Source organism: Diprion similis, chromosome 9, assembly GCF_021155765.1.
Source record: "Diprion similis isolate iyDipSimi1 chromosome 9, iyDipSimi1.1, whole genome shotgun sequence".
Taxonomy (NCBI): domain Eukaryota; kingdom Metazoa; phylum Arthropoda; class Insecta; order Hymenoptera; family Diprionidae; genus Diprion; species Diprion similis.
In genome coordinates, this window is record NC_060113.1 from 7,269,192 (window position 1) to 7,295,161 (window position 25,970).

The window sequence follows — 25,970 nt, forward strand, 5'->3', positions numbered from 1 at the left end:
GTCCCTCAGTCACGTGGCTTATTCTATGCCATTGTGTGCCTCGACGCCGGGAATAAGGCTCCTGCTGCCAGAGAATCGAGGTTCTCTACGCCACACGAGCCGAGCAGCGATAGTCTCCTTTGTCTACGAGACCAACTCGGTAGGTTGGTGGTGGTGGTGGTTTGTTCGTTGCTGAGAATAAATGCCTCCCTTCCTTCGTCGTCGTTGCGATGTTTAGCAACTTTGCTGCGACGCCGTTCTGAAAAGAGTCAGACTAAGAGAAACGAAACACACTGGGGAAATGGTACTTGGAAATGAGGATTATTCTTATTTTGCTGTTGTCACGCTTGCTATTAGTCATACGATTTACTCGACTGACACTGGGTGGTTTGGTCGTTCATGATTCGTGCGTCATTCCGAATTTCAAACTTTGACCGAATGACTCGAACGACTGTTGTAAAGTATGAGGGCGGAGTCCGAAGTTATGGAACACCAAAAGTCAATTTCAAGGAAGAGCTGTTTACAAAGAATCCATGAATCAGGAAACTGAATGTATAATTCGAAGATATTACATCCAAGTTCAACTAATGAACCGTAAATAAGTTTAATTGAAAATATGGCAAATTTTGGATACACGGATAATCAAAATTCCGAAAAATTTAAGACTCAAATAAATTTTTTAAGCAGGCTTGAAATGAAAAAGAAAATTATAGATACGTTCCAAATGCAAGGATTCGAAATGTAATATTCTCAAATTGTCAATGGATAAAAATTCCGCAAATGATTTACCGCAAGATGTAATCAGTCAGGCAATCATGATCCTGTGACCTGTCGATGGTTTTATCATTTATTAAACAGGTGATATAATAAGTATAAGATGTGCGCAATATCGTTTCATGCAAATTGACAGAACGATCCTTCGATGCATAGAAATCGTGTAGATAATTCTAAACTTTGACATTGCAGAGTCAAAAAATAAAATTACTGGAGCTGTTTCCAATACCATTAAAACTAACATAATTTTCCAACGCGTCGAGACGTTTTACGATCGTTGAAAAGTTTCTTACTAGACTCTAGTTACCTACTTTTCGTTCAAGTTTACAAAATTGCTGGTAACTATGTTATCAGCGGAAATTCGGGAGTTAAGTCAACGGCAAAGTACATCTGCATATTTTATCGGCATAAGTAAAACCTCGCATTAATTTGCATCATGTTTGTTAAAATTGGCAACAGCAGGAATTATGATCAAATGAAGGTTTCTTTCTATTTCCAACTTTTATACGAATACGCGATTTTTTATCGGACATTCAACGTGGCTGGGTGATTCGATTTAAGGTATACGATAAAGGTTTCTCTCCTTCGAAGTAACCTGTAAATTTTATTGCCAATGAGCTATTTTCTTTTCTCGTAGCTTCAATCCATGACACAAATCTCCGTTGCAAATTGTCCTTCTTTCAATCTCTGGTGAAATTTTACTGAACGAGGTTTGCATTGATTTCCCCGTCGTAGCTCCGCATCATCTCCTAAATCTCACTCGACTTTAATTTCCTTCTCAGACGAGAGATGAAAAAAGCCAACGACTTTAATCCTCAAGAGCCGAAAATCTCAGCGGAATTTTTTTCCACTTATTACTTGCGTGGGTGGCTGGGTACTGAACTATCTCTCTTCAATCGAAACTGTTAATAATGGACATTTTTTACTTGCCAAGAAAAAATTATCTCTGTACTTCTAACTGATATAGTGTGTTTTTAATAGTAATTCGGAAACGTTGAAAATATGAGTCTCGTTATCCGAAAAGTACTACGATTCTAAAGTAAAACAATTCTTTTCTGGAAGTCGGTTTCGTAATCGTTTGAAACATGAGCTAAAGGAAAACTGAAAATATTTCGAAAAATCGTAAATATTATTCACGATCATTTTCAGAAAATTAATTGTATTAGATATGAAGTGTCACCTTTATTTACTTTCTCAAAAAGCAGGTTAAAGTACCGTAATCAATTTCAACAACCTGGTAAAAATAAAAAACGATATATTGCTATTTCGTGAGGTAAATGTTTGAGAAATTTCTCATCCCATTTATCACGTACCTACGTCACAATAAACGGCCATTTTCCATATAGATAAAACAGTACAATGGATTCCATTAATCTTGAATAAATCTTTATCAGAATATGCAAGTAGCATCAATTTTTCTCCTCGATACGTAGATTTTGTCCTGCATACTTAGAGATCTGTAGACGGCATCTCGCTGTATATAACTTGTACGCCCACGTGTAAGGCGGGTTGATGGGCATAATGGAAGCGTGAAAGGGAAAGTAATCATACCTTGGAGTCCCGTTTTGAGGCATTTTCGTTTCATGATAAAGCGAGAATAATTCCTACATGACTCGTGCTCGACGAGGGACAAATCGCATGATGGAAGCCCCGTGAAAATTTTGCGTTCAAATAACCACCCCCATAAATTTTACAGATTTAAATCAATTTTCGAGCTCACTGAGAGAAATTTTATTTAGTCACGAGTTAATACGATATTGTTATAATCAATGAGCATTGTTACAGGTGACAAAAATATTTTTTCTTTTTAAATTTTGTTTGTGTTAGATTTAACGCGTACGAAAAATTTCGACCTGTATGGTGGAACTCGAAACTAAAATTTAATTTTAACAAAATGTGTAACATTATTGGAGATTTGTGAACTGGGCAAATTACGTTGCAACGCTCCCTTGTACTAGTGTAAAAATAGCTATTTATGTGGCATGCCCGTAAACCGCTTGTTTTTTTGGCAAGGATAAAGATTTCAGGACGAGCTAAAGGCGAGCCGGAAGCGAGTACTAAAATTATCCGAGCCAAAAAACGGTTTACGGGCATGCCACATGCAATATTTTTTACGGTATGGGCATTGAAAAGCAAAACGAAGAGTGAGGTTATGTCGCGATCTGTTCGACAAAGCTACTTTATAAGGCAGTTTGGGATGCGCACATCGAACTGCGCATCAAAACTGCGGAATAAAGACTTTATTCCGCAACTTTGTTCGCTGCCGTATAAAGCGTCACTTTACGGAACGAAAACTGCCACAAAAAGTGGACTTTTCAATGCCCATGCCGTAAAAATGAAATTATTCGATTTTCCTTCTTTTTCGCAAAGCTTAAATTACTACCCTTGTTATACACGTGAAAATAAATGCCATTCTTTTGACAATTCAAACCTTCACCACGTGACGAGTTTGCGGGCTTCTTGACGTAATGACGGGGGTTCGAGAGGCTTTTTTGCCTTTGTTTAAATGTTAAGTTCGGTTAACTTTGTTCAATCGTCAATTCTCCTAACCAGGTATGGGTAGAGCAACGTGTCCATGGCTTTTCAACGTTGTGTGGAGGGGATTGCGTGACGAGTTTAGAATAAGTAATGCCATTGCGGCTTTCACAGTAAAATAAATCAATAGTAGAATTAGACGTATGCATACATACGTTGTGCGCATGTGAATATTGTGGAGATGCACATTTTTTCATGCCGTAAGGATAGGTACTTTGCTATGCTGTGTCTTTGGGAAGGGAGAATCGTGGGTGGGTCTGACAATGAGTCATGAGATGACACGCGTTTGACATAGCTTTGGCCTCCACGTGGCACTCCAATCGCTATATGCAAGCGCTGACATCTCCTTTGGGTTTACGGAATTAGGCACACCGTCATTTTTCTCGAAGGTTAATCAGGGTGGCGACGGACTTTGAACATCGAGAAAACCGGGAATCGTCTGGGAATTAAGATGGACCACAAGGGATAACGTGATTTTTTTAAGCGAAACGATACTATGTGTTTTTAGATCCAAATTTATATATTCAAAGTACAAAACTTCTGGAGCTACGGGTCATAAAAGCTGTTCAACATTACCTAATTTTCATGGGAAAAGTTCAGGGAATTCTACATTTTTTTATGGTAAAAGTTAGGGAATTTTATTTGACCAGTATTGTCGCCACCTTGTTAATCCACAGGCTGTATATAGTGTAAATACACTTGATACTTTAGACGGAATAGCAAAGTTCGAATTTCGACTAGGTACACATCGCAGAAATCCAATTTTCTACGTTTATGAGGATCATCATTAATTTTCATGTTGAACCGCAAATGATGAAAGATTTTCGAATCCCGTCAATGTATAGAATTTTTTTTATTAAGAAGGTAAAAAGTGCGATTCAATTTAACGAGAGCCAAAAAATGATTATTGTAAGAATGGTAACGGATCCTTGGAATAATCAACTGTTCAATTTTGTCAGGACAAGTTTTAACCGAATAATTGATTCTCCTGTCAAATTCAACGTATGTTTTGAAGCTTTATCTTGTGATGGTAAAAAATGGTTTCTACTTTTGCTTGACATGTACTTGAAGTTCTGATCGATCTAGCTTGATTAAAAACTCGATTTATTACCAATACGGAGTACCGATAAGCAAAAGAAACCTGCTGCGCTACTTTTCATGGTATATCATGATGATGTTTTGGCTATAAATGCTCCATTGAACTATTAAATTACTTTTATACGGCATGGAGATTGAAAAATATACTTTTTGTGGCAGTTTTCGTTCCGTAAAGTGACGCTTTATACGGCAGCGAACAAAGTTGCGGAATAAAGTCTTTATTCCGCAGTTTTGATGCGCAGTTCGAAGTGCGCATCCCAAACTGCCTTATAAAGTAGCTTCGTCGAAGAGATCGCGACATAACCTCACTCTTCGTTTTGCTTTTCAATGCCCATACCGTAAAAAATATTGTATGTGGCATGCCCGTAAACCATTTTTTGGCTCGGATAATTTCAGTACTAGCTTCCGGCTCGCCTTCAACTCGTCCTGAAATCTTTATTCTTGCCAAAAAAACAGGCGGTTTACGGGCATGCCACATAAATAGCTATTTTATTCCAAATTTTTCACTCAACCTTGATCGATGAAAACGTCAAGCACACATTGCCCGACACTTCCACGTCCTTTCCAAGTACACTACCTTGCGAAATCTAAATTCCGAAGCCCTATTTCCCAGGCGATTCTCAAAGAAGCACATACTTGGAGATGAAAAGTCCCAAGGAACGAGATATGAGCGAGGCAATAACGGTCCAGCTGAGGTCCACGGCGAGTTAACCTCACTCGGTTTCCTCGGTTGAGGAATCAGAAAAGGAGGGGCGGTCGGGGTTTGGTCGTGGACCTGGGTGACCGGTCCCACGAGCGTCGTGGGTTGGCCTTGCCGTATCTCGTCGGAGCAACAAAGAGACTACTTATTGCTTAGACGAGCAGAAGGCGCGTCAAGTTACAAGGAAGGCCACGAGCGACTATATCCCCGTTTTTTGCTGATCGCTTGCCAAGGTACACCCACCTGTGCCTGATTCGCAAATCACGTCTTTGCCAGTCTGGATAGAAAAAATAAGCCGTTGATCTTGGAGTCGGACAGTCCGCGGAACGTTTGGTTTGGTGCATAAGTGCAATCAACCCTGGACTCGCTTTATACGCCCACATTTATTTACGCTCGAGTCTATTTTCGAACACCATTGGAATTTCTCGCTCTCTTTGCGTGTCGTCGACGACGCCGAAATTTCCCATTATGTATACCCTACAGATCTATTTTTGATACCCAACCTCGTCGATGATGCTACCACACGCTTTGTGCATCTGCATCTGCTGATGGAGTCGCGATCGGTGCGAAATGCATACGAATTTTTAGATGGATGTTACGGTGGTGAACTTTTGCCATTTTAAATCTCCCGGGAGGTTAACCTGTTCTTGGTTCATCATCCCTGACTTCTCTCTCTCTCTCTCTCTCTCTTTCCTTCTTGGCGTTTTCTTCTCCCGGGCACCAACGGTGCGCTGCTCCAAGAAAACTTCTATAAACCAGAAACTCTCGTGGGAGTCTAGCAGAGATTACAAACTACAGTCAATTAGGCATCGCGGTGTGCTCATTACGTGCAACTAATGGAACCCGGTTTACTCGACGTAAGGTTTTCCAGTCACTACCTACAGACTTCATTTTTATTTTCAATTTCGCCTCATGAATTCAGTAATCCGGGCTTGTCGAATTCATCTCACTTTTCGTTAGATTTACTGTCGTCATTCGTTGCGCACTGAAGCTTCGTTCAAGTCAGATTTTCATTTTGAAGGTTATGTCGAAACTTTATTCACCCGTCTTTGAATCAGTGTAATAATGATAATACTTTTACGAATTCTACCAATTTTGTTTCAAATCTTTTGAGAATTTCGAGTTTCGTGTTTCGTTTCGTTTTCATTTAATAAGATATCAAAAATCCGGTGCCTCTTCAATCTCGCCAGTCTTGTGCCTGCTTTGTGCGCATGAAAGGAAAATTCATATCGCCGGTGAAAAATTCGCTTTTTACATATGATCCGCAGCTGAACGATTTCCAGATTTCTCCATAGCCAAGCCCAGATAAAGACTCCTGATGGTATAAGTTTGTCGACCGGTTCCTGGACAAAGCACTCTTCGCCGAGACCATCTCAACTTGATTCTCTGCTGCACCAGTGCCGCTACTCTTTGACTTCTGTCGACCAAACTTCGTTCCTCGTTGCCATTATAAGATCTTCGCCAGTTATGCAGTAGGAAAATTAATACTTATTACGAAACAAAAACGAGGTCCTGATAGGACGATCGATAATTTGATGACGCTGAGTTTGAAATGATGGATGGTAAAAAATGTTGAAATAAAATAATAATTAAAAGACAATTAACGGCGAAGGTGAAACTTTGGTGGGCTTGGAATTTCCTTTTTTGTTATTGTAAATTCGCGAACCTTCGTCTGGGTCTCGAGACTGGCTCTCGGAGCCAAATCCTTGGAATGCGTCGTATAATTTGTGTAGACGAATCCAGTGAACCAGTCAAGTTGCATACCTTTGTCGGGCGGCGGTTGCACGCACAGACGTCTATACCTGGCATTCCGAGGAGTGAGGTGAGGACCGGCTTGCCCCTAGACCTGGTTCTTCGAGGATTCTGTTTCATGTTATAACTATAAACCGGCACTTCGTCGAAGCTAGTTAAACTGGATTTAGTTTTTTCCAGTGATTGTGTTACCGCCGAAGCCGGCTATAAATCAATCTTGTTTCTTGCAATTCTATATTATACATTTATCACATATTTTCCTTGGTATTCGGTTAAAGAATTTCGATTATCTTTCGCGATGGTTCATAAATCAGTCTAATATTCATTCATCCTTTTCATATTTATGGTCGAAAAAAATTATTTTCTCTTTTTCTCGTTCTACCTCTAACGAAAGTTATCCACGTCCTCAACTTACAGATTACCTCTCACTTCATCTTTTTATTTGTAAAAACCTGTCGCTCTTGAAACGAGGTTATATAATTATCTAAGAATGTCATATTTCGTGTTATTACTACTACAATTGTCCGCGTATAATATTTACGAAGTATAACGAATCCATATTCCAATTAATATCAATCGATGATTTGCGATTCAGGCGGAAAATTCATGAGCGGAAAAGTGGTGGCCTGTTGATTTGAACGTTTAAACGAAAAGCGTTTCGGGCAGGTTGAATAAATTAAACCGACAAGTTCGAAGCGTACCCACTTGTACCGGTGGCATCATGGCATGCCAAAGTGGCACGAGCAATAACGGCACGTCGACAATATCGATATTCGTTAATTAAACGCGATAAGCAGGTCTCTTCTTTATCATATCTCTTTCGTCATCTCCTTGTCGAGATTTGCTGTAATTCGAGCCTTGTCGTGCACGGTTGCAAAAGCCTCTGTCTTTCCTCCCTGTACGTTTGATGATGAGTACCTAACGTTGCAGGTAGGCACCTGCAATCGTAAACTCAAGACTCTTATCGCCAAAGTTTTCTCCCGAAGCGTTACTGCCCAGCTTATAGCTTCCATGGCAGCAAAGCTTCCATTGTTTAGCTTTGTATGTATGTACATATAGTCCGTTGCTGAATGTATATATATTAGGGTGGCGCAAAAAAACAGACTGTTTTTTTTTTTTTGTGTCTCGTGTGACAAAATGTTAGTTTTTGATCTTTTAAGAGCCCACTCCAATGGACAGTACAAAAAAAAATTTTTAAGAGGTCGCTCCACATTTTTTAAAACGTCAGAAATCGTCAAAAATCGATTTTTTTTTTTTTTTTTTTTTTTTTTTTCTCGTTACGGTATAATTTCATAGACATAAAGAAATAAGTTTTTGAAAGTTTCAGTTCAAAATTTGAATTTTGAAAGGTCGCTCATAATTTTTTTTCAATTTTTTGGTGCATTTCTTTAGATCTTTTCGAGCGACCTTTTAATATTCATATTAAAATTTCATAAATTTTTTTTCTATAATTTAGTAAGAAAGAATCGACAACAATACACCACGACATGAATTGAAAATCAAACAAAATACTGAAAATATAATTTTTTTAATTTAATTTTTTGACGATTTTTGACATTTAAAAAAATTTTGAGCGACCTCTTAAAATTTTGTTTTTGAGCTGTCCTTTGGAGTGGGCTCTTAAAACATCAAAAACTAACATTCTGTCACACGAGACTCAAAAAAAAAACAATAGTCGGTTTTTTTGCGCCACCCTAGTATACACACACACACATATATATATATATATATATATATAGGCGCTGGCTTAGCCTGGCAATGCATAATTTATAGACACCAAAATTTTAGAATTACCGTAAATTGAAATTCTCGGGTAGCGTTGCGCAGTACGCGACACACTCCCTTGGGTAATATTTTTCTTTTTATTTTTGGAAGGGATGATTTTTCACAAAATTTACATTCATGACATTGAATCGTTTGATAATATCTTTTATTTATTGGTCTTTCAACAGCGTTACTCTTGACTGTCATTATCGTTCAATAATTATTATTCCAACGACATTTGCTGCAGCTGCAAAGTGTCCAGACTAATGTCGATAGTTTATCGTATAAGATTTTTTAAACGAGAATTACGATCAGTGTATTTGGTATTGAATTGAATTTCGAACCACTCTTATCGTTCTCCATCTAAAACATTCTAATTGATTTTGCAAAATTACCTGATATTCTGTTGTTTTTTTCTTATAATTCAGCATTATTGTTATGAAAAAATTTTCCTTAACCCATTTGATAACAGTTACGTGATAACCGAGCTCCTCCAAAGTGACCTGCACAAGATCATCGTCAGCCCGCAGCATCTCAGCGCAGATCACATAAAGGTCTTCTTGTACCAAATACTGAGAGGTGAGTGTAGCCTTTTACTTCTTATAATGATTATCAATTTCTTGACTCAGCATATATTTTGTTAAGAATTTTGTGTAAATAATTTACAGCTATAAACGACAAAAGGTATAATAATTTTCGGCGTATTTTTAATCACTGTGTATATGTCTGTGTGTTTATTATTTTGACGAGGGACTTTTGCGATGAAACCGTCTTTGTGGTACTTGCACGATGTAGGTCTGGATATATTGTTAGTGAAATTAATTCGCGAGTCTTATTTCATTGTTAGATAAGTCTAGAATTATTATTATAATATAGTCGGCCGGAACGACTAGAAGCGAAAAGTCAATTTCAAAAGCGTACTTCAAGTATTAGAAAGTTGCCGGCTATGTTAACCCTGCTGCTTTTCCTTAACTTGTGTGAAGACGTTCTCATAAAAATACTTCAAAATTACTTGAAACAAAAAGTTCCTCTTTCGTTTCGACACCCGTCCATTTTTTCCTCCCGTTTTATTTTAAGCTACAATCTTTTTTTTTTTTTCTCTCTCTTCCCTCGCACACGTGGCACGATGTTCGTTCATTCCGTAGTTTAATTTCCGGCTTGAGGTCAGAGACGCAGATAATTTGCATACTTTTATAAATATAGATTTTTAGAGGAACCACTTACACGGTCTGTAATATTCCAAAGGGTCACAAGTATTTATAGATCTATATGGATTTGCCTCTTCGTGCAACCTGAGTGAATGAAAAACGTCGAGAGATGAATTGTCGTTCTGTCTTAACCAGTATCCATGTAATTTCGTGTTACAATTTGACAACAAGAAGTTAAAAAAAATGACGTCAAAATTTGAGCGACGGAATTAAACGATGAGAAAATTTATTCTTTTAAATTTTTTTTTTTTCATCGCTATTTTGAAATAAAATTCCACCCTCAACTTCAACGTGTTAACGATGATTCGTTGATTTTAGCACAGCCTGTTGCGCACAGCTGCGTGAATCAATATTCATTTCGGCTGGGTACTTTGAACCTTATAAAGGATTATAGGAAGGCCTGGTATAGAGTGGCTGAGGAATGACAAGGACAACGAATATTCTCAAAAGCTGAATAACAAATTTTTACTAAAGATTACATTCAGCGAATGTGATGACATGTTCGAACAAACCGTTTTCATTCATTTATATTATTTTAAAGTATAACGGAATTTTTTAGGAGAGCCTTAAGCATAACAGAGTCCGTTTGAAATTCATGCTAATTAACACGAGTTGAATATATTTTTTCCATATAATTTCACTTCCAGATTTCGTACAAGAAATTTGAACTCCCAAAGTCTGAAGTTCACGTTATCTTTGATGTTGTTGTCTAAGAATCGGTGACAAAATCAATATATTTATAGCAGACACTCATTGAACGAGGAAGAAGAAGACGAAACAGAATAAATAAGGAATCGAAAAAAGGATGTTCGGAGTTCGTCTGTGAAAGCGCTTTGAGTCTGTGAAAGCAAAGTCGCGAACAATAAAACTAATGGAAGTCAGAACAACCGAGAGATTCAAGGGTGTTTCGAGGGTGAGAAACCCCTGTACAAGTCCTGTGATTATACTTTCTAGTATCATGTATGACATCACGTGAATTAAAATGAAATTAAAACCCCCCTTGGATTAAGGGAGGTGGGTACATGGAATGGCGAAGAGATTCTGCGGCTCGGTTGCGCCGTTGACAACGAGAAAGATGCAAATAACGTGGAGGTAGAACAAAGGAAATTGTGCGCGGACTACATATATATGCGAGCAAAGGATCTCTTGTTTCCTCCACTCCAAATGTTTGGTTGTGAAATTCACTTTTCGCATATCGCATTAATACTGCTATCCATTCTGTCAACAAAATCATCTAGAGTACGACATTGTCTTGGTAAAAGTGTGACTGAGAGTTAAGCATCGTTTGAAACAGTGCAAAATACGAGTTGCTGGCAAAGTGAAGAACCGTCAAACATTATACATTATTATACATTATGCGTAGATACGTAAGCAAGCGAGAAAGCGTAAGGGAGGAAAACTTCAACCCCTGAATTACAGTGCATCACACTGACTGCTCGACGACACAAGACGTTGGAGTACGTCGCGCTAATGCGCGGGGTTTCGAACACCGAAGTACGATCGCAGCGAAAAGCTTACCTTTTTAAGTATTCACAGCAATTAAGATTTAATGGGTTTGGCGGAGTGATTTTTTTTTTTTTTTTTTTTCTACTCTTTTATTCATTTTTTATCACGCGTATACTTCTTGTGTGGAGAGCGTGATGTACGAAATTACGGAATGACGATTAATTGTTCAAGGTGGAGATTGGTTTTCACGTGTTTAAATGAATCTTATATTTCCATGAGAGGAATAGAGGTTTGTGTGATCATCGTGAGATTGATCTTCGTTACGTGAACATGTGCAATAGGGTGGCGCAAAAAAAACCGACTATTTTTTTTTTTCTGAGTCTTGTGTGACAAAATGTTGGTTTTTGATGTTTTAAGAGCCTACTCCAAAGGACAGCACAAAAAAAAATTTAAGAGGTCGCTCCAAATTTTTAAAATTGTCAAAAATCGTCAAAAAATTAAATTAAAAAAATTATATTTTCAGTATTTTGTTTGATTTTTAATTCATGTCGTGGTGTATTGTTATCGATTCTTTCTTACTAAATTGAAGAAAAAAAAATTATGAAATTTTAATATGAATATTAAAGGTCGCTCGAAAAAATCTAAAGAAATGCACCAAAAAATTGAAAAAAAATTGTGAGTGACCTTTCAAAATTCAAATTTTGAATTGAAACTTTCAGAAACTTATTTTTTTTTGTCTATAAAATTATACTGTAACGAGAAAAAAATTTAAAAAAAAAAATCGATTTTTGACAATTTCTGACGTTTTAAAAAATGTGGAGCGACCTCTGAAAAATTTTTTTTGACCTGTCCTTTGGAGTGGGCTCTTAAAACATCAAAAACTAACATTTTGTTACAAGAGACTAGAAAAAAAAAAAAAAAAAATTGTCGGTTTTTTCGCGCCACCCTAATGGGTTACACGTTAGAATCATTTCTGGAATTACGTGAATTGATCGAAAGCTAGCTTTTCCAACGTCACTCTAAAGTTGAGAAATAGTGATTTCATCTATCTAATGACACGACTGTTAAAAGAGATAATATTGCACGCAGAAAAATCAATTAGGAAGCATTAATTATAAAACCATCTACCACGGAATAGCCACACTCTCTTAAATTAGCCACGTGGTTTACGGACAGGCCCTTATTTTCGTTTCAGAATTTTCGTTCCATAATCCGTCGTTTCAAGTGTCATGCAAGTCTTTTGTCGCAGTATCTTGATATTGCTAATAATTATACAATTTGTTCTGCATTTGCGGCAACCCTATATATTTTTCCACGTCCCTTGTTTGCTGTCTTCCTCTTTTTCACCTTCATTTCTCTACTCTTGAGCGCAAAAACAAGCTACCCTTCGAATACCAACCGCCTACAAGCCCGTTTGCCAAGTACTTAGCACCCAGTGCACTACCGTAGAGACTCTGTCTCATCAAAGGAGAAATTATTCTAGCGTTTCGAATAAAGAAGTGCTGCAGTCGAGTTTCTGTGATGTACCTAACTGACAGTATATTATATTTGAAAATTAATGCAAATCTCGTAAGTCCAAAAGCGCGTCATGAAAAGACTTCCCTTCTTCAAACCCTCTTCGCGCGGTTATGCTCCCCGCTGCTTTTCTTCACATCTTCGTTTTTACTACGGAATATACGCAGATGTGGAACATGTGCCATGTTCAAATTTTATGGCATCGTCAAGCTGCATATCCTGCACTTATATATAGCCACCTCGTACTCATGAATTCACTGAGCAGCTCAGATTGACGTGTTATCTCAACGCCTTACGTCGTTCGATAAACATATTTATAGGATTACATATTTTTCTGAATATTTAACGTTCCATTTTATCGCTCGTTTTGAACCTGTACTATAAATATAACGGAGGATTAATCTTTTGAAAAAATTTGCCAACATTGCAGGCATCGCAGAAGAAATTAACGTAATTGAAGATTTCATTTTTTTTTCTTCTTACAAATATTGAATAGGTATGGAAGAACATTGTGTTGGATGCCCAATTCTCCGGATGTTAGTTATTAGGTACCTTGAATGAGTGAGATCGTCAAAACATATTTTTTCATCACAGTTGCAAAATAACAATTTGTGAGGAATTATGAATCCTGAAATGTATCAGATCCAGTCTTTATAAGTCTGTATAAATCGAGTTTGTATAAATTTCCAAGAAGAAAAGGTAGACGAAACGCAGACGAGCCCAAGTCACGAGAGTGGGATTGTTTTATTAATTGTATATTTTGAAACCGACAGAGAGATTAAGAGAAAGAGAAAGAGAAAGAGAGGGAGCAAACGACGGTGTTTATTATTCAGAAAGTAGCCCTAATTACGGTAACTGGGTTATTTTGTTCCTGGCAGTTGTCAAAACACGTTACGTGGATCTGAAATATAAATCTCTCAACTCGTCTCTCATTCCGGACGAGACCCACAAGGAAAGTATCAGAGCTACTCTGATTATGGATTCTACTGAAACTTCAAAGCGCGTTTGTTTCTTGGATCCAAAATGTGAAGTCTCTGATGCGTAGTTCTATCTACTTGTCCTAATTCACAACAGATCAGGTTGCCTAAAACGCGCAAATTATACTTGACTACAGCTATGAAATAATAACAATTAACATCTAACGCAAAAATGCACAACAGGCTTCATTTGTTCATACTATGAATTTCATCCAAAGTGAAGAAAGGCCTGTGAAATTAAACTGTATATCGCAGGCTTCGTATTTCAGGCCAAGGAACCGACCCGAGGAGTTTAAGTGAAATCCATGATTCAGAGGTCTGATACTCTCCTTGTCAGTCATATTCAAGTAGGTGCCAGGTTCCATCTTGAACATGCAGACTTACAGTCCTACAGAATTATGCCTCTTCTTGGGAACACCAATTGTAAAGCTTTCGAGCAAACTTTAACACTTTGACAAATTACACCGAAACCTCTGGATCCCGGAGTCTCTTGTCTCCGGCTTGTTTCATGTATAGCTATTATATTTTAGCCGTTTTCACAAGAGAAGTCTGAAAAGTATGAAATACGCTTACGTAGGTATGTACAATGTTTTTTCAGTCGTGAACAAACTTCACCGGTGTAATCGCACGATCGAAATTGTTAAATTCAATCCCAAAGTTATTATACGCGATGTGATTTTTTTTGGACTATCAAGATTGTCTACACCATTCTGCTCTCAGCATAGTTTGAACGATTTCTGCAGTCACTTTTCATTTTTGAATCGGAGCTTCGTATTAGTCAGGCACCTGCAGCTCGAGCTGACATTGCACTGAATCCAGGATATCTATACAGTATAATAGCTATTTATGGGGCATGCCCGTAAACCGTCTGTTTTTTTGGCAAGGATAAAGATTTCAGGACGAGCTGAAGGCGAGTACTGAAATTATCCGAGCCAAAAAATGGTTTACGGGCATGCCACGTACAATATTTTTTACGGTATGGGCATTGAAAAGCAAAACGAAGAGTGAGGTTATGTTGCGATCTGTTCGACGAAGCTACTTTATTCGGCAGTTTGGGATGCGCACTTCGAACTGCGCATCAAAACTGCGGAATAAAGACTTTATTCCGCAACTTTGTTCGCTGCCGTATAAAGCGTCACTTTACGGAACGAAAACTGCCACAAAAAGTGGACTTTTCAATGCCCATGCCGTATGAAGTACTTTCCAGAGCCTATATTCATATGTTGCCGAAAAGTACGAATAGAGACTGCGGTACTGCCTTGACAACCCACCACCCAGGTCAAGCTATTGGGGTGCGTGTACGCCACGCTGTACATTATTGAAGAGATGCTCGTTTTACGGAGTGTGGAGGGAAAAAACTAACCCTAAACTACACGTCCCAGCGTAAATTCCAACGGACACGCGACCATTTCCTTTAATTGCATCCTTCCCTGTGTGTGTAGATTCGGACAATGACCTATCTCTTACGGACCCCGTGAATTACTACCACAAGGAAAGACTCGGAAAGTTTCTTTAGTGGTTTTTTTTTTTTCATGTCATCTTATCGATCGATGAAATGAAACGTGTTTAATCCTCTTGCATCGTTGATTCTATACTATATTATAATATATTTTTACGGCATGGGCATTGAAAAGTCCACTTTTTGTGGCAGTTTTCTTTCCGTAAAGTGACGCTTTATACGGCAGCGAACAAAGTTGCGGAATAAAGTCTTTATTCCGCAGTTTTGATGCGCAGTTCGAAGTGCGCATCCCAAACTGCCGAATAAAGTAGCTTCGTCGAACAGATCGCGACATAACCTCACTCTTCGTTTTGCCTTTCAATGCCCATACCGTAAAAAATATTGTATGTGGCATGCCCGTAAATCGTTTTTTAGCTCGGATAATTTCAGTACTCGCTTCCGGCTCGCCTTCAGCTCGTCCTGAAATCTTTATCCTTTCTAAAAAACAGGCGGTTTACGGGCATGCCACATAAATAGCTATTATTAGTCGGTGAAAAGTTGAGCTTTTTGGAAGATGATTAAAGTGTGACGGAATCTACATATTTCCTACTTTCGATATAGTTGACCCATGCGTCTTGTACCTTCGACGATAAACGAAGAGCTCATGGTTTATAACGGGGGTACTAACGCGTAACGTTACTCTCGAGTTGTGGACCGCCGTTTATAAGTCCCAGCTGGCACTTTGGACACGGATATAGTGATTAACACGACGACTGGTGCGCAAGCACGAAATTCGGTCTGACAAGGCACCGTCATCATCGTTCAAACTCATTCCCCGGTCGTCGGTCTGAGAGACGATCCGCAGAGGATTACGTTGTGTCGACCTTTGGGCAAAAGGTTACAGTTTGGAAGGACGCGAACCTACCGACTTACTCAATATGTACGAACACACGAAACCCAAACTTCTCTCATCCGTAGATTTATTGATTATACGGTCGAACTCTTGAAACTGAAAGAAGTTGCACGTACATCGATTGATTAATGTTTAATCAATCGGATGAGATAATAATTCCAAGTCACGGTACACACGTAACATCCTAAAAATTTTGGCCACGGTTTAATGTTTATTTGAATGTATAAAATGATACGTCAGTGTCGAAGTACATCGAGAGAAAAATGTACGACCAAAATTGTTTCTGAGTTTAACTCAAGGATGAAATTATCTTCGGAGAATTTGACTCCAACCATTGGTGACTTTGCCATGTTTTCTCTCGTCGTTAGTCTGTGTGGATTATGTCAAAGTTTTGACTGATCGTCACATTTAATTTCATTACTTCGAAATTCGAATGGTCAAAATTACGAAAGTTGCCAACCTTGACATACGTATTCAGAGTTTTGACATTTGGAATCTGGATGTAACATAATAGATGTACAGTGTGAATAATTAACGACAGAACGGTCCGTCCTCTGCAAAAGTTTAATGCGTATTCGCCACATCCCAGAGTAGTTGTTTGCCAGGGTGACCAACCGTCATAAGTTTAGACGACAGTTCGCCGCGATGTATGTAACCTGAAAAAATTTTTACATCTGTCGGTGTGAGCACAACTGCCAGCGACAACTGTCAAAGTTTTTGAGGTTACGTTCACGACGGTTGGTCACCCTGGCAAACAACTGCTCACGGATTTTTTGCGCACGCGCAGACGACGGACTATTTTGTGGTTGGGAATTCACACTTTTTACAGCATTCGGAATGTATTTATGAAAATGAAGAGGTGAAAATTTTTTTTACGGCATGGGCATTGAAAAGTCCACTTTTTATGGCAGTTTTCGTTCCGTAAAGTGACGCTTTATACGGCAGCGAACAAAGTTGCGGAATAAAGTCTTTATTCCGCAGTTTTGATGCGCAGTTCGAAGTGCGCATCCCAAACTGTCTTATAAAGCAGCTTCGTCGAACAGATCGCGACATAACCTCACTCTTCGTTTTGCTTTTCAATGCCCATACCGTAAACAATATTGCACGTGGCATGCCCGTAAACCGTTTTTTGCCTCGGATAATTTCAGTACTCGCTTCCGGCTCGCCTTCAGCTCGTTCTGAAATCTTTATCCTTGCCAAAAAAATAGGCGGTTTACGGGCATGCCACATAAATAGCTAAACCATCGATAATTTCAATGCGTATCGTCAGGACTTGGCCACTGGATGAACACACAGAACTATACTCGGTACAAGAGAGCCGAGGTATGGTGTAGAGAGTGTATAACGTGGAGAAAGAGAAGTCCGGGGGAAACCAGTCCTGCCACCACCCATCCGTGACCCGAGACCCCGTCATCCGGCCGAGGGGCTTTGCTCGCCGGAGCATCGCTCGATGAGAAATCCAAACTTATACTCCTCCACGTGAATACCGCCTCACCGCGGGGAATATACGCCCTGATCTTTGCCATGGTCACTTCCGCTGCCGCAGTTGCCCGTCTGCGTCCCTTCTTCAATTGAATCCTGCATCAGCTAAGCTGTTAGGAATCTTTCTTGTCTTGATTCAAAATCAACATCTCTGAATTTTAATTAGCATCATGATGATTATTATTAAACAGTTCAGTCAAAAAAGCTCTAACAAAATATGATAATTTAGAAACTGAACTTTGTAACCAAATGCTGAATTGATTTCCGATGAATTTTGTCAGAACAAAAAAAAGAAATTGAAAATTTTCGTCTCCATACAATTAATTATCAATCTGATTATGTTACTCATCGAACACCTTTTGTCGATACTAATAACGAATTCGGATAGTTTATCTGATTTCAATGGATAACAAGCTCATGAATAACTTCCGGACAAATCACAAGCATAAATTTATATTTGAGATATATAATTATAAATAACATGAACTATGGTGGAGTAAAATTGGAAGTATGTGACCATTTAAAAACGTAGGTTAGTGTTATCATCAATTTTTGAGGGCTGTTTCGAAACCGTGCATGTTTTGGGTAAAACTGCATGATTATACAACCGCTTAGGCATACAAGTACAAGTACAAGTACTTACACTCTAGGCTTTAACACGTGGACCGGCTTGCAGCGTCTGTTGTGCCTGACGTGAACGGACTTCTACTACTGAGCAAGGAGTTGCGACCGGCTTTGGTCGGCCAAGTGTAACGTATTATGCGGAGTAATACGTATGGGCATGTGTTGGAAGACGTGTGTCTTTGGTGACGATGATCGAGCGTCCATCGAGGAAAGCTGGTAAAATACCGTGTGATACTGGCGAAAGTTTTGCAAGAAAACTTAGAAAACTTGTCCATAAAGGAAAAAGACTTGGTTGAGTTTCACAAGTTGTGCAAATAACGATTCAATCACGTTTTAATTACTTTTTTTAATAGCACAAAGACTTCTGAGACTAGCAAGGAATGACAGCGATTTGGATCTCTTGGTACTTGGCTTTCGGTGCTCAGAAATTAGCGAACTACTGTCTTTCTTCAAGATGATTCCGTAATGAAATACTTCAAATCTATGATTCGTCTGATTTCAATTCTAGGGTTCTTTAACGACGTGTTACATTAGTAACCCAAACACGTTCATTTAACGCTTACGATTATCCGACATCAAAATCACGATCTTAACCAGAAGAGCTGTGAAATAGCTATTTATGTGGCATGCCCGTAAACCGCCTGTTTTTCTGGCTAGGATAGAGATTTCAGGACGAGCTGAAGGCGAGCCGGAAGCGAGTACTGAAATTATCCGAGCCAAAAAACGGTTTACGGGCATGTCACATACAATATTTTTTACGGTATGGGCATTGAAAAGCAAAACGAAGAGTGAGGTTATGTCGCGATCTGTTCGACGAAGCTACTTTATTCGGCAGTTTGGGATGCGCACTATGAACTGCGCATCAGAACTGCGGAATAAAGACTTTATTCCGCAACTTTGTTCGCTGCCGTATAAAGCGTCACTTTACGGAACGAAAACTGCCACAAAAAGTGGACTTTTCAATGCCTATACTGTAAAAACAAAAGTTTCCACCCTCCAGCATTTAACGCGTTCTTCATCTTGAACATCATTGGCAACTTTAATTAAGCACTCCGCCATTTTTTATCCTACATCTAACCGGAACCATGTTTTCATTACGCATCCAATTAATCTCTGCATTCTCTCATTTCGAAATAAGTTCATTACCGCAAGCCTAAGTAAGAATAGAAATTCATTCGACTTTTCTTTTATTTTATTTTTACGCCGTCTCGTATTCGGAGTAAAATTGAATTTCAGTGCCAACTGAAGGTCTTGTAGAAATTTGTCGACTTCGAGCTTCGACGCTGTCGTCGTTGGGTTAATCTGCAGCTATACATGGTATAGGAATCGGCGAGAACTGAGTACGGTGAACCCATCCGCGTCGAACGTAAAATCGCTAGGCGTGACGTATCCGCGAAGCCGGTCTTGGAGCCTTCGGAGATAACCGAGCCACACGGTGTGCACTTTGAAGAAAAGCTGGAGATTCCATTCGTCGAACGCGATTCTACCTCGACTTGCGGATGAGCATCCGGTTCACGTCAAATTAGGTCAGTCCGCGTCGACGTTCATGAGTCAGAATCGATTCTGGTCTCCATATAACCGATATTATATGGATATACGCGTCTAGTCCGTATATAATTAATGATTTTATACACCCTGTTGATCGAAATTTAATCTTAAATAGCCTCGTGCTTATGATATTAATCGTTACACCGTATACAACGAATTTTATCCACCTTGTATTTTATCTCGAACTGTTTATCGCTGCTTGTCTTTATACATAGCTATATATATAAAGGGTGATTCTTATTTTGGTCGTGTCGTAATTTATTCGTGCTCCCCCCCCCCCCCCCATATGTAATCATCATATATTAAAAAAAAATCTGGCTAAATCCCCGGATTTTTCTGACAACTCTAACATGACCTGCCAAACAGTCGGAGTTTTATCTGGAAAAATGCATGCGTTTCAATTTTTTTTTTTTTAAGAAAACTGTTTATTACTTTAAAGCTATACATCGTAAAGAAATATGCGCTCTAGCTCGAACAAGGATATTCTTGAAATAAATTGATTATGCTCTAATTGTGGCGAGAAAAAAGAGAAAATTGTTTGGCGACCCATCGTATCCAATCCATTTATTGGTTAGATTTAATTCTGTTGTGCCCAATACACTAAATCTGCATTTTTACCTGTTCTCCACTCCAGTAGTAGCAATAATTCTGTCCAAAGAGTCCGAGCTGAGGAAATGATAATGGAAGTGAATCAAAATAACGGTCAAGAAATTCAATAAATTTATTGCGACCGATGAATCGGAAATTCGTTCAGTCGAACATTGCCTCATAATAATGAACTTGTACAAAATACTTTTGAAAATTATGTTGTAAAGGAGAATCTTCAAAGGCGCCTTGCCATCGCTACAATACCTTGAACAGGGTCCTACGCTATGGTTATCGTTACCTCATCGAATGCTCAGAAGCTGTAACTCAGACAATTGAATGAGGAAGTTGAATTTCTGATCATTGTCAATTTCACGGTACCTAATTGGCTCGCTCAGACGATCGTTTCATACCTTCCAGTGTTCAGAAGCACTGAAAAAATTGATGGAACGTAAGGCTCTTCCAATTTGTTGCAAAGAATAATTACACAATCAGATATATAGCTATACTTCTGCAGGTTAATAAGTGTATATAAGAAAAAAAAAAGATGAATATATGAAGATGATAAGGATAAGGATAACGAGACAGCGGGGCGGCACGTATCACAATATATAATGAACCTTTCATACGTGTATCCGGTAAGTGGTTCATGCGATTAGAGGGAGCAACCGAGTGTGTCTCGGCGTGAATATTAACTCCGGAATACGTTCTTGCGCAGCTATGTAGGTACGTAGGTAAAAACAACCTATCTACCTTACGATCTTAATTTTCTATCTGCGGCCAAGGTATAAGGTACTACTACTGTAATGTAATGTCTGAGCGTTGTCAAATATGTATGTATGTATGTACGTACGTACGTACGTATGTAGTAGCCGCGTTGCACCCCGTTCTTCTTCGCTAATTCATTCGACCGTCGACTTCCGGAGCGAGGATCCGAGGCACCTTGTCCATTCCGACGTGCCCATTGATGTCCCTCCGAGATCATTGTCCTCCTCGCACGTGTTCGTATCAACGACGGTGAATTTTCATTGTGATTAATTTGCTCGCTTGCTTTGACATTCCTCTTATAACCCTTCTTCCGCTCTTCTCCTATGGAATGAGTTGTTCCTGTTTCGAGCTTGACTGAAATCGCGTCCTTGTACTCTGAGAGAAATTTCATTCTTGCAAAGTAATTGGGAGATTGTAGTAACAGTACATTATGTACCAAGGGAATAATCGAATTTTATTCCTGTGTTACGTGTAGCATGTTGGACTTTATTCACCATTCAACGGTGGCTATATTATATAGATTTGAAAAGAAAAGAAGTGAAAATTCAAATAATACATGCAAGTGTGGGAGTGGGTTTAGGGCCCCATGTACTGATGGGGGTGTAGGAGGCGAGGTCCCCCACCTAAAAAATAAAATTGAATTTAACACAGTCTTGGAAATGCAATAATAGCTATTTATGTGGTATGCCCGTAAACCGCCTGTTTTTTTTGGCAAGGATAAAGATTTCAGGACAAGCTGAAGGCAAGCCGGAAGTGGGTACTGAAATTATCGGAGCCAAAAAATGGTTTACGGGCATGCCACATACAATATTTTTTTACGGTATGGGCATTGAAAAGCAAAACGAAGAGTGAGGTTATGTCGCGATCTGTTTGTCGAAGCTACTTTATAAGGCGGTTTGGGATGCGCACTTAGAACTGCGCATCAAAACTGCGGAATAAAGACTTTATTTCGCAACTTTGTTCGCTGCCGTATAAAGCGTCACTTTATGGAACGAAAACTGCCACAAAAAGTGAACTTTTCAATGCCCATGCCGTAAAAAAATAATTTACTGACATTTATTCAATACTAGCAACATCAACAATTCACATGATAATCAATTATAATACAGAGATAAAAATGGACAAGAAAGAGAGAAAACCAGAAAAATTGAGCGAGTCTTACAGTAGTCGCCAAGAAATGATGTGTAACATAAATTAACAAAATTTTCGTGAAAATATTAGAGTCGTACATGGCGATGCATCGTGTTGTTCAAGACTAAATTTAGCCTAAAGTTCAAATATTATTGCAATTACAAGAAAGGTTTGTATTCGAGAAGAAAACATTCTGGTTGTCATAATTGGCAATAATAAAATTTTCCCACTCCCAATTGGAACAAGAATCTCTTGTTCTTATCATTGCTTTGTTATTTCACTAATTGTAAGATTAAATTATTACTAAAGAAATAAGAAAATGTAGTACGACTGGCTATAAAAGAACTGAAACAGTAAACTTAACTAGTAAAGATGTATCATCTCTAAAATTGAAAATCCGACGAAACACGCGAGGGCAACTCATTGTCAGCAGCTAATTATCATCGTGTCATTCACGAGTAAATTAGCATAAAAAATTACCTTGAAGTAGATATAGATTTTTGCAAAAGACGCATCACGTCTTTATATTCGCTGGGGAAGGTCACGGATAAATTTGTAACTCGACTGATGTGTTAGCGGTTTGAAATTATACCAGCAAGGTCAGCTCATCTTCTTATTCCCGCAGCAGCTCCTTTCTCACGGCTTTATTTTTCCCTCTTTTCTTCCTCCATTATGTAGGTGGTGTACGACCTATCTTGATTTTTACTACACCGGTTACACCATCCAGTTTTCGCTCCATTGCCCACCGCAACGTGCGATCACCTTCATCTCTTGTTTCCCGCAAGATATATTCCAATATATATATAAATCTCCCACGTTCTACCCTCGCGTTATTGCCATTGCTGTTATACATTTAGTACGTGCGTCTGCGTAGAGTTATTCGTCGTAGTTTGCTTCTTCGATAGGTCGAAATCGCTTCAAGTCTGGTTTCGCTTCAATTAATTCCGATCACTTACTCTTCCGGTCTAATCGATCTACCGCTTGTTTTTTGACTGTTTTACCGGTAACGGTTTCTCATGGGTTTCCAACTTGGGTCCAAATACCCAGAATCGACACTTCATCCCTGTCAATATGAACAGTTCAATCTCGTCGTTAGATCTGGAATCACAGACTCAATATTTTCGTTTCTGCGAGCCATTGCCGGTGGTATAAATGACGTTTGAAAAATTGAAACACTGTTTATTTCACCCTCTTTGACTTTCGATTTTTGGAATCTCGAAACTTCCAATCTTGATTTATAAAAACAAAATCTTCCAACAATCCTCGCCAACATTCATCCGTTGTACAAGAAACGTCGTAATCTGAATAAAACCAGACGTCTGAACCCAGAAATAGGCAATCAAATTTAATGAGTCTGTTTTTTTTTTCCGAGTCCCAACTATCCTGAGCTTGACTCACCCTACAAGGCAGGATTCATTGTATGTATTAGGTACCTAAATAAACATTGACAGTTGCGCCGTACCAAGGTGTATCCGAATCCCCTGTCGCCACGTCCCGTGGACCTTGATGAACAGAATTAATACCTTCAACAACACGTGGTGAAAGAACGAGGCCAATATAAACACGTATCTACTAACCCAGTCGATGATAGAGGAGGGGTAATTCCTCAGGGTGAATCGCTCATGTCGCTCTGACTTTGACGGTGAGTCAATCGAAGCTGCAATCTTTGTTCGAGACTTTCGGTCGTAGTCATGATACCGCGAAACCAAAGAGGGTGAGGGTGAGAGTGAATTCGCCAAGGCGATCCTTCTTTCAAAGCACAAGGATGGGCTGGGACAGGACTTCATACGTCGAAATTGGAACGCGTCGTTCGAGTTTATCGAAGTGACTCACCGTGCTCGGTGGGTACGTACATACATACGTCCCTTGTTCAAGCAGAGAGCAGTCGAGGTTCCAAGCTCATATTGCATCCCGTGAACGACGACGACGATCCCAGGATGCTGTCGCACCCTCGGCCTGGAACCGAGGGGAAAACGGAGAGGCCCCAGTTTCCTGCAGAGTGCCGCAGAGTGTCATCTGAATAGGGAACAGATTACCTCGTAGAATTCGACTGCTTGCCAGGGGTCTCTCTTCCTTTTCCCTTCCTAGTATCTCCTCTCTTTTTCCCTTACTCTGCGCCTTCACACACGCCTAGTGTCTGTGTCTACATCGACAGGCCATTCATTTGGAAATTGAACGAAGGATTGCGATTCATTGACATTGATTCAGAGTGATTTCTATATTGTTTTCCGATGATTTTCAACCTTTTTATACGACTCTCAGAGATCTCTGGTTGGATTAGATTACAGGAGATCACAAGGAATTAGATCGAAACTCTGGAAATCACTTGGATTGTTGGGGGATCATGGGAAATCAATAGAAATCACTTTTTGAACTAAAAATCAGCAAAACCACATCATAAAACAAAAGTCACCAGATTATTAACGAAGTGAATACCATTTTCAAAACTGTTCTATATACTCTACTCACACGCTAGCTTATAAGAAGCGAATGAAAAGTGGTAGGGCTTTGTGTGGTAGTTTTTCGGGAGGTTAGTGGTAAATTTTTTCTCCCTAGGGACGAAAGTGAAGCAACTGTAAACCGCGCATGCGCGAACCTATGTTCACAAGACTCTAATAACGTAATTGGCTACTTTCGTCTAGCTGAACTGCTATCGCAAAATTTTCCCAACTTTTAAATGCCTGAACTCAGTGATCCTAATCCAACAGACAACCTTCGTCGCATATTTTTAACACGAGCGAAATTTCACGCTCGAACAAATTACTGCCGACAGTTTAGAATGTGGCTGATTTTCGTGAAGGTTGTATACCGATTCACTTCTACCTCCTCTTATTATACCATGAGGATCACTAAAACTCCGGTAGAACGCAACTCCAACGAATAACTACTCGCAAAGTTAACAGGTCTGGTATATTAATTACAAAAATTTTTCGGCACTTGGACGTTTCTCTTGAAATTCGTCTCATAGCGCAGGATTTTACGCCTGTTTTCACACTATCATATGAATACATGTTGTATCCTGAAATTGCCGGCTCGTTATCAAACTTTGTTAGGTTATGGATGGATTCTCAGGCGGGGAGAATAACGGATGTATTTCTCAGGCCTGAGATCTGCAGATATGATCTAAGCTGACTAGCTTCGCCGTTTCTCAACTACGATTAAGATTACGCAATCTTGGAATCCATTGTGCAGACACCGTCCGAGGCGTCTGGGCGTAAAACCGCCTTCGCAATTGAGGCTTAAAAATGTACACAGTCCATTACAACGTGCTGAGCAGTCTGCAACGTAACATGGAATTTCTGGCCTTATGTAACGCTGCTGCTTTCTAGCAACACCTGCAGGCAGCATCAGGGTGTCCAGCGACCTGGAAAGCCCGGGAAATTTCAAACTACTACTACCTTGCTGCTGAATCAGCTGCCTGGATTCAAAATGCTGAAGTTGTACGCTCTTTATGAAGTAATACACATCGATTTGTGTATATTCTTACCTACTATTATACCCTGCGGAGAGATGATTTAAGAAACTTTTTGGAGAATGGTGCAAACCTTATTTGTTAATTCATGACCATTGAAACCCACGTTTGATTGCTTATTTTGTTAAAAACAAATACATATTCCATTCAGTAGGAGTGCCGGAGTAAGCAAGCGGCTATTTTTTGCACAGATGATAAGTTTCACCTCAGGTCTTAATTGTTACTAATTGAAACGCTCCGAGGGCCAATGAACCGTAGTGC

At 39.2% G+C, this 25,970-nt stretch overlaps 1 protein-coding gene across 3 annotated transcripts in view; it reads left to right on the top strand.

The window, feature by feature from the left end:
• LOC124410256 (serine/threonine-protein kinase NLK) overlaps window positions 1–25,970 on the top strand; it is a 125,305-nt gene that overhangs the window by 93,200 nt on the left and 6,135 nt on the right. For all 3 annotated transcript variants that reach the window (XR_006929586.1, XR_006929587.1, XM_046888482.1), the window contains exon 4: window positions 9,075–9,181. Coding sequence is in view for 1 of the 3 variants with exons in the window: in XM_046888482.1 (XP_046744438.1) it covers window positions 9,075–9,181 (107 nt within the window). In the remaining 2 variants the exon portion in view is untranslated. The remainder of the gene's footprint in view (window positions 1–9,074; window positions 9,182–25,970) is intronic.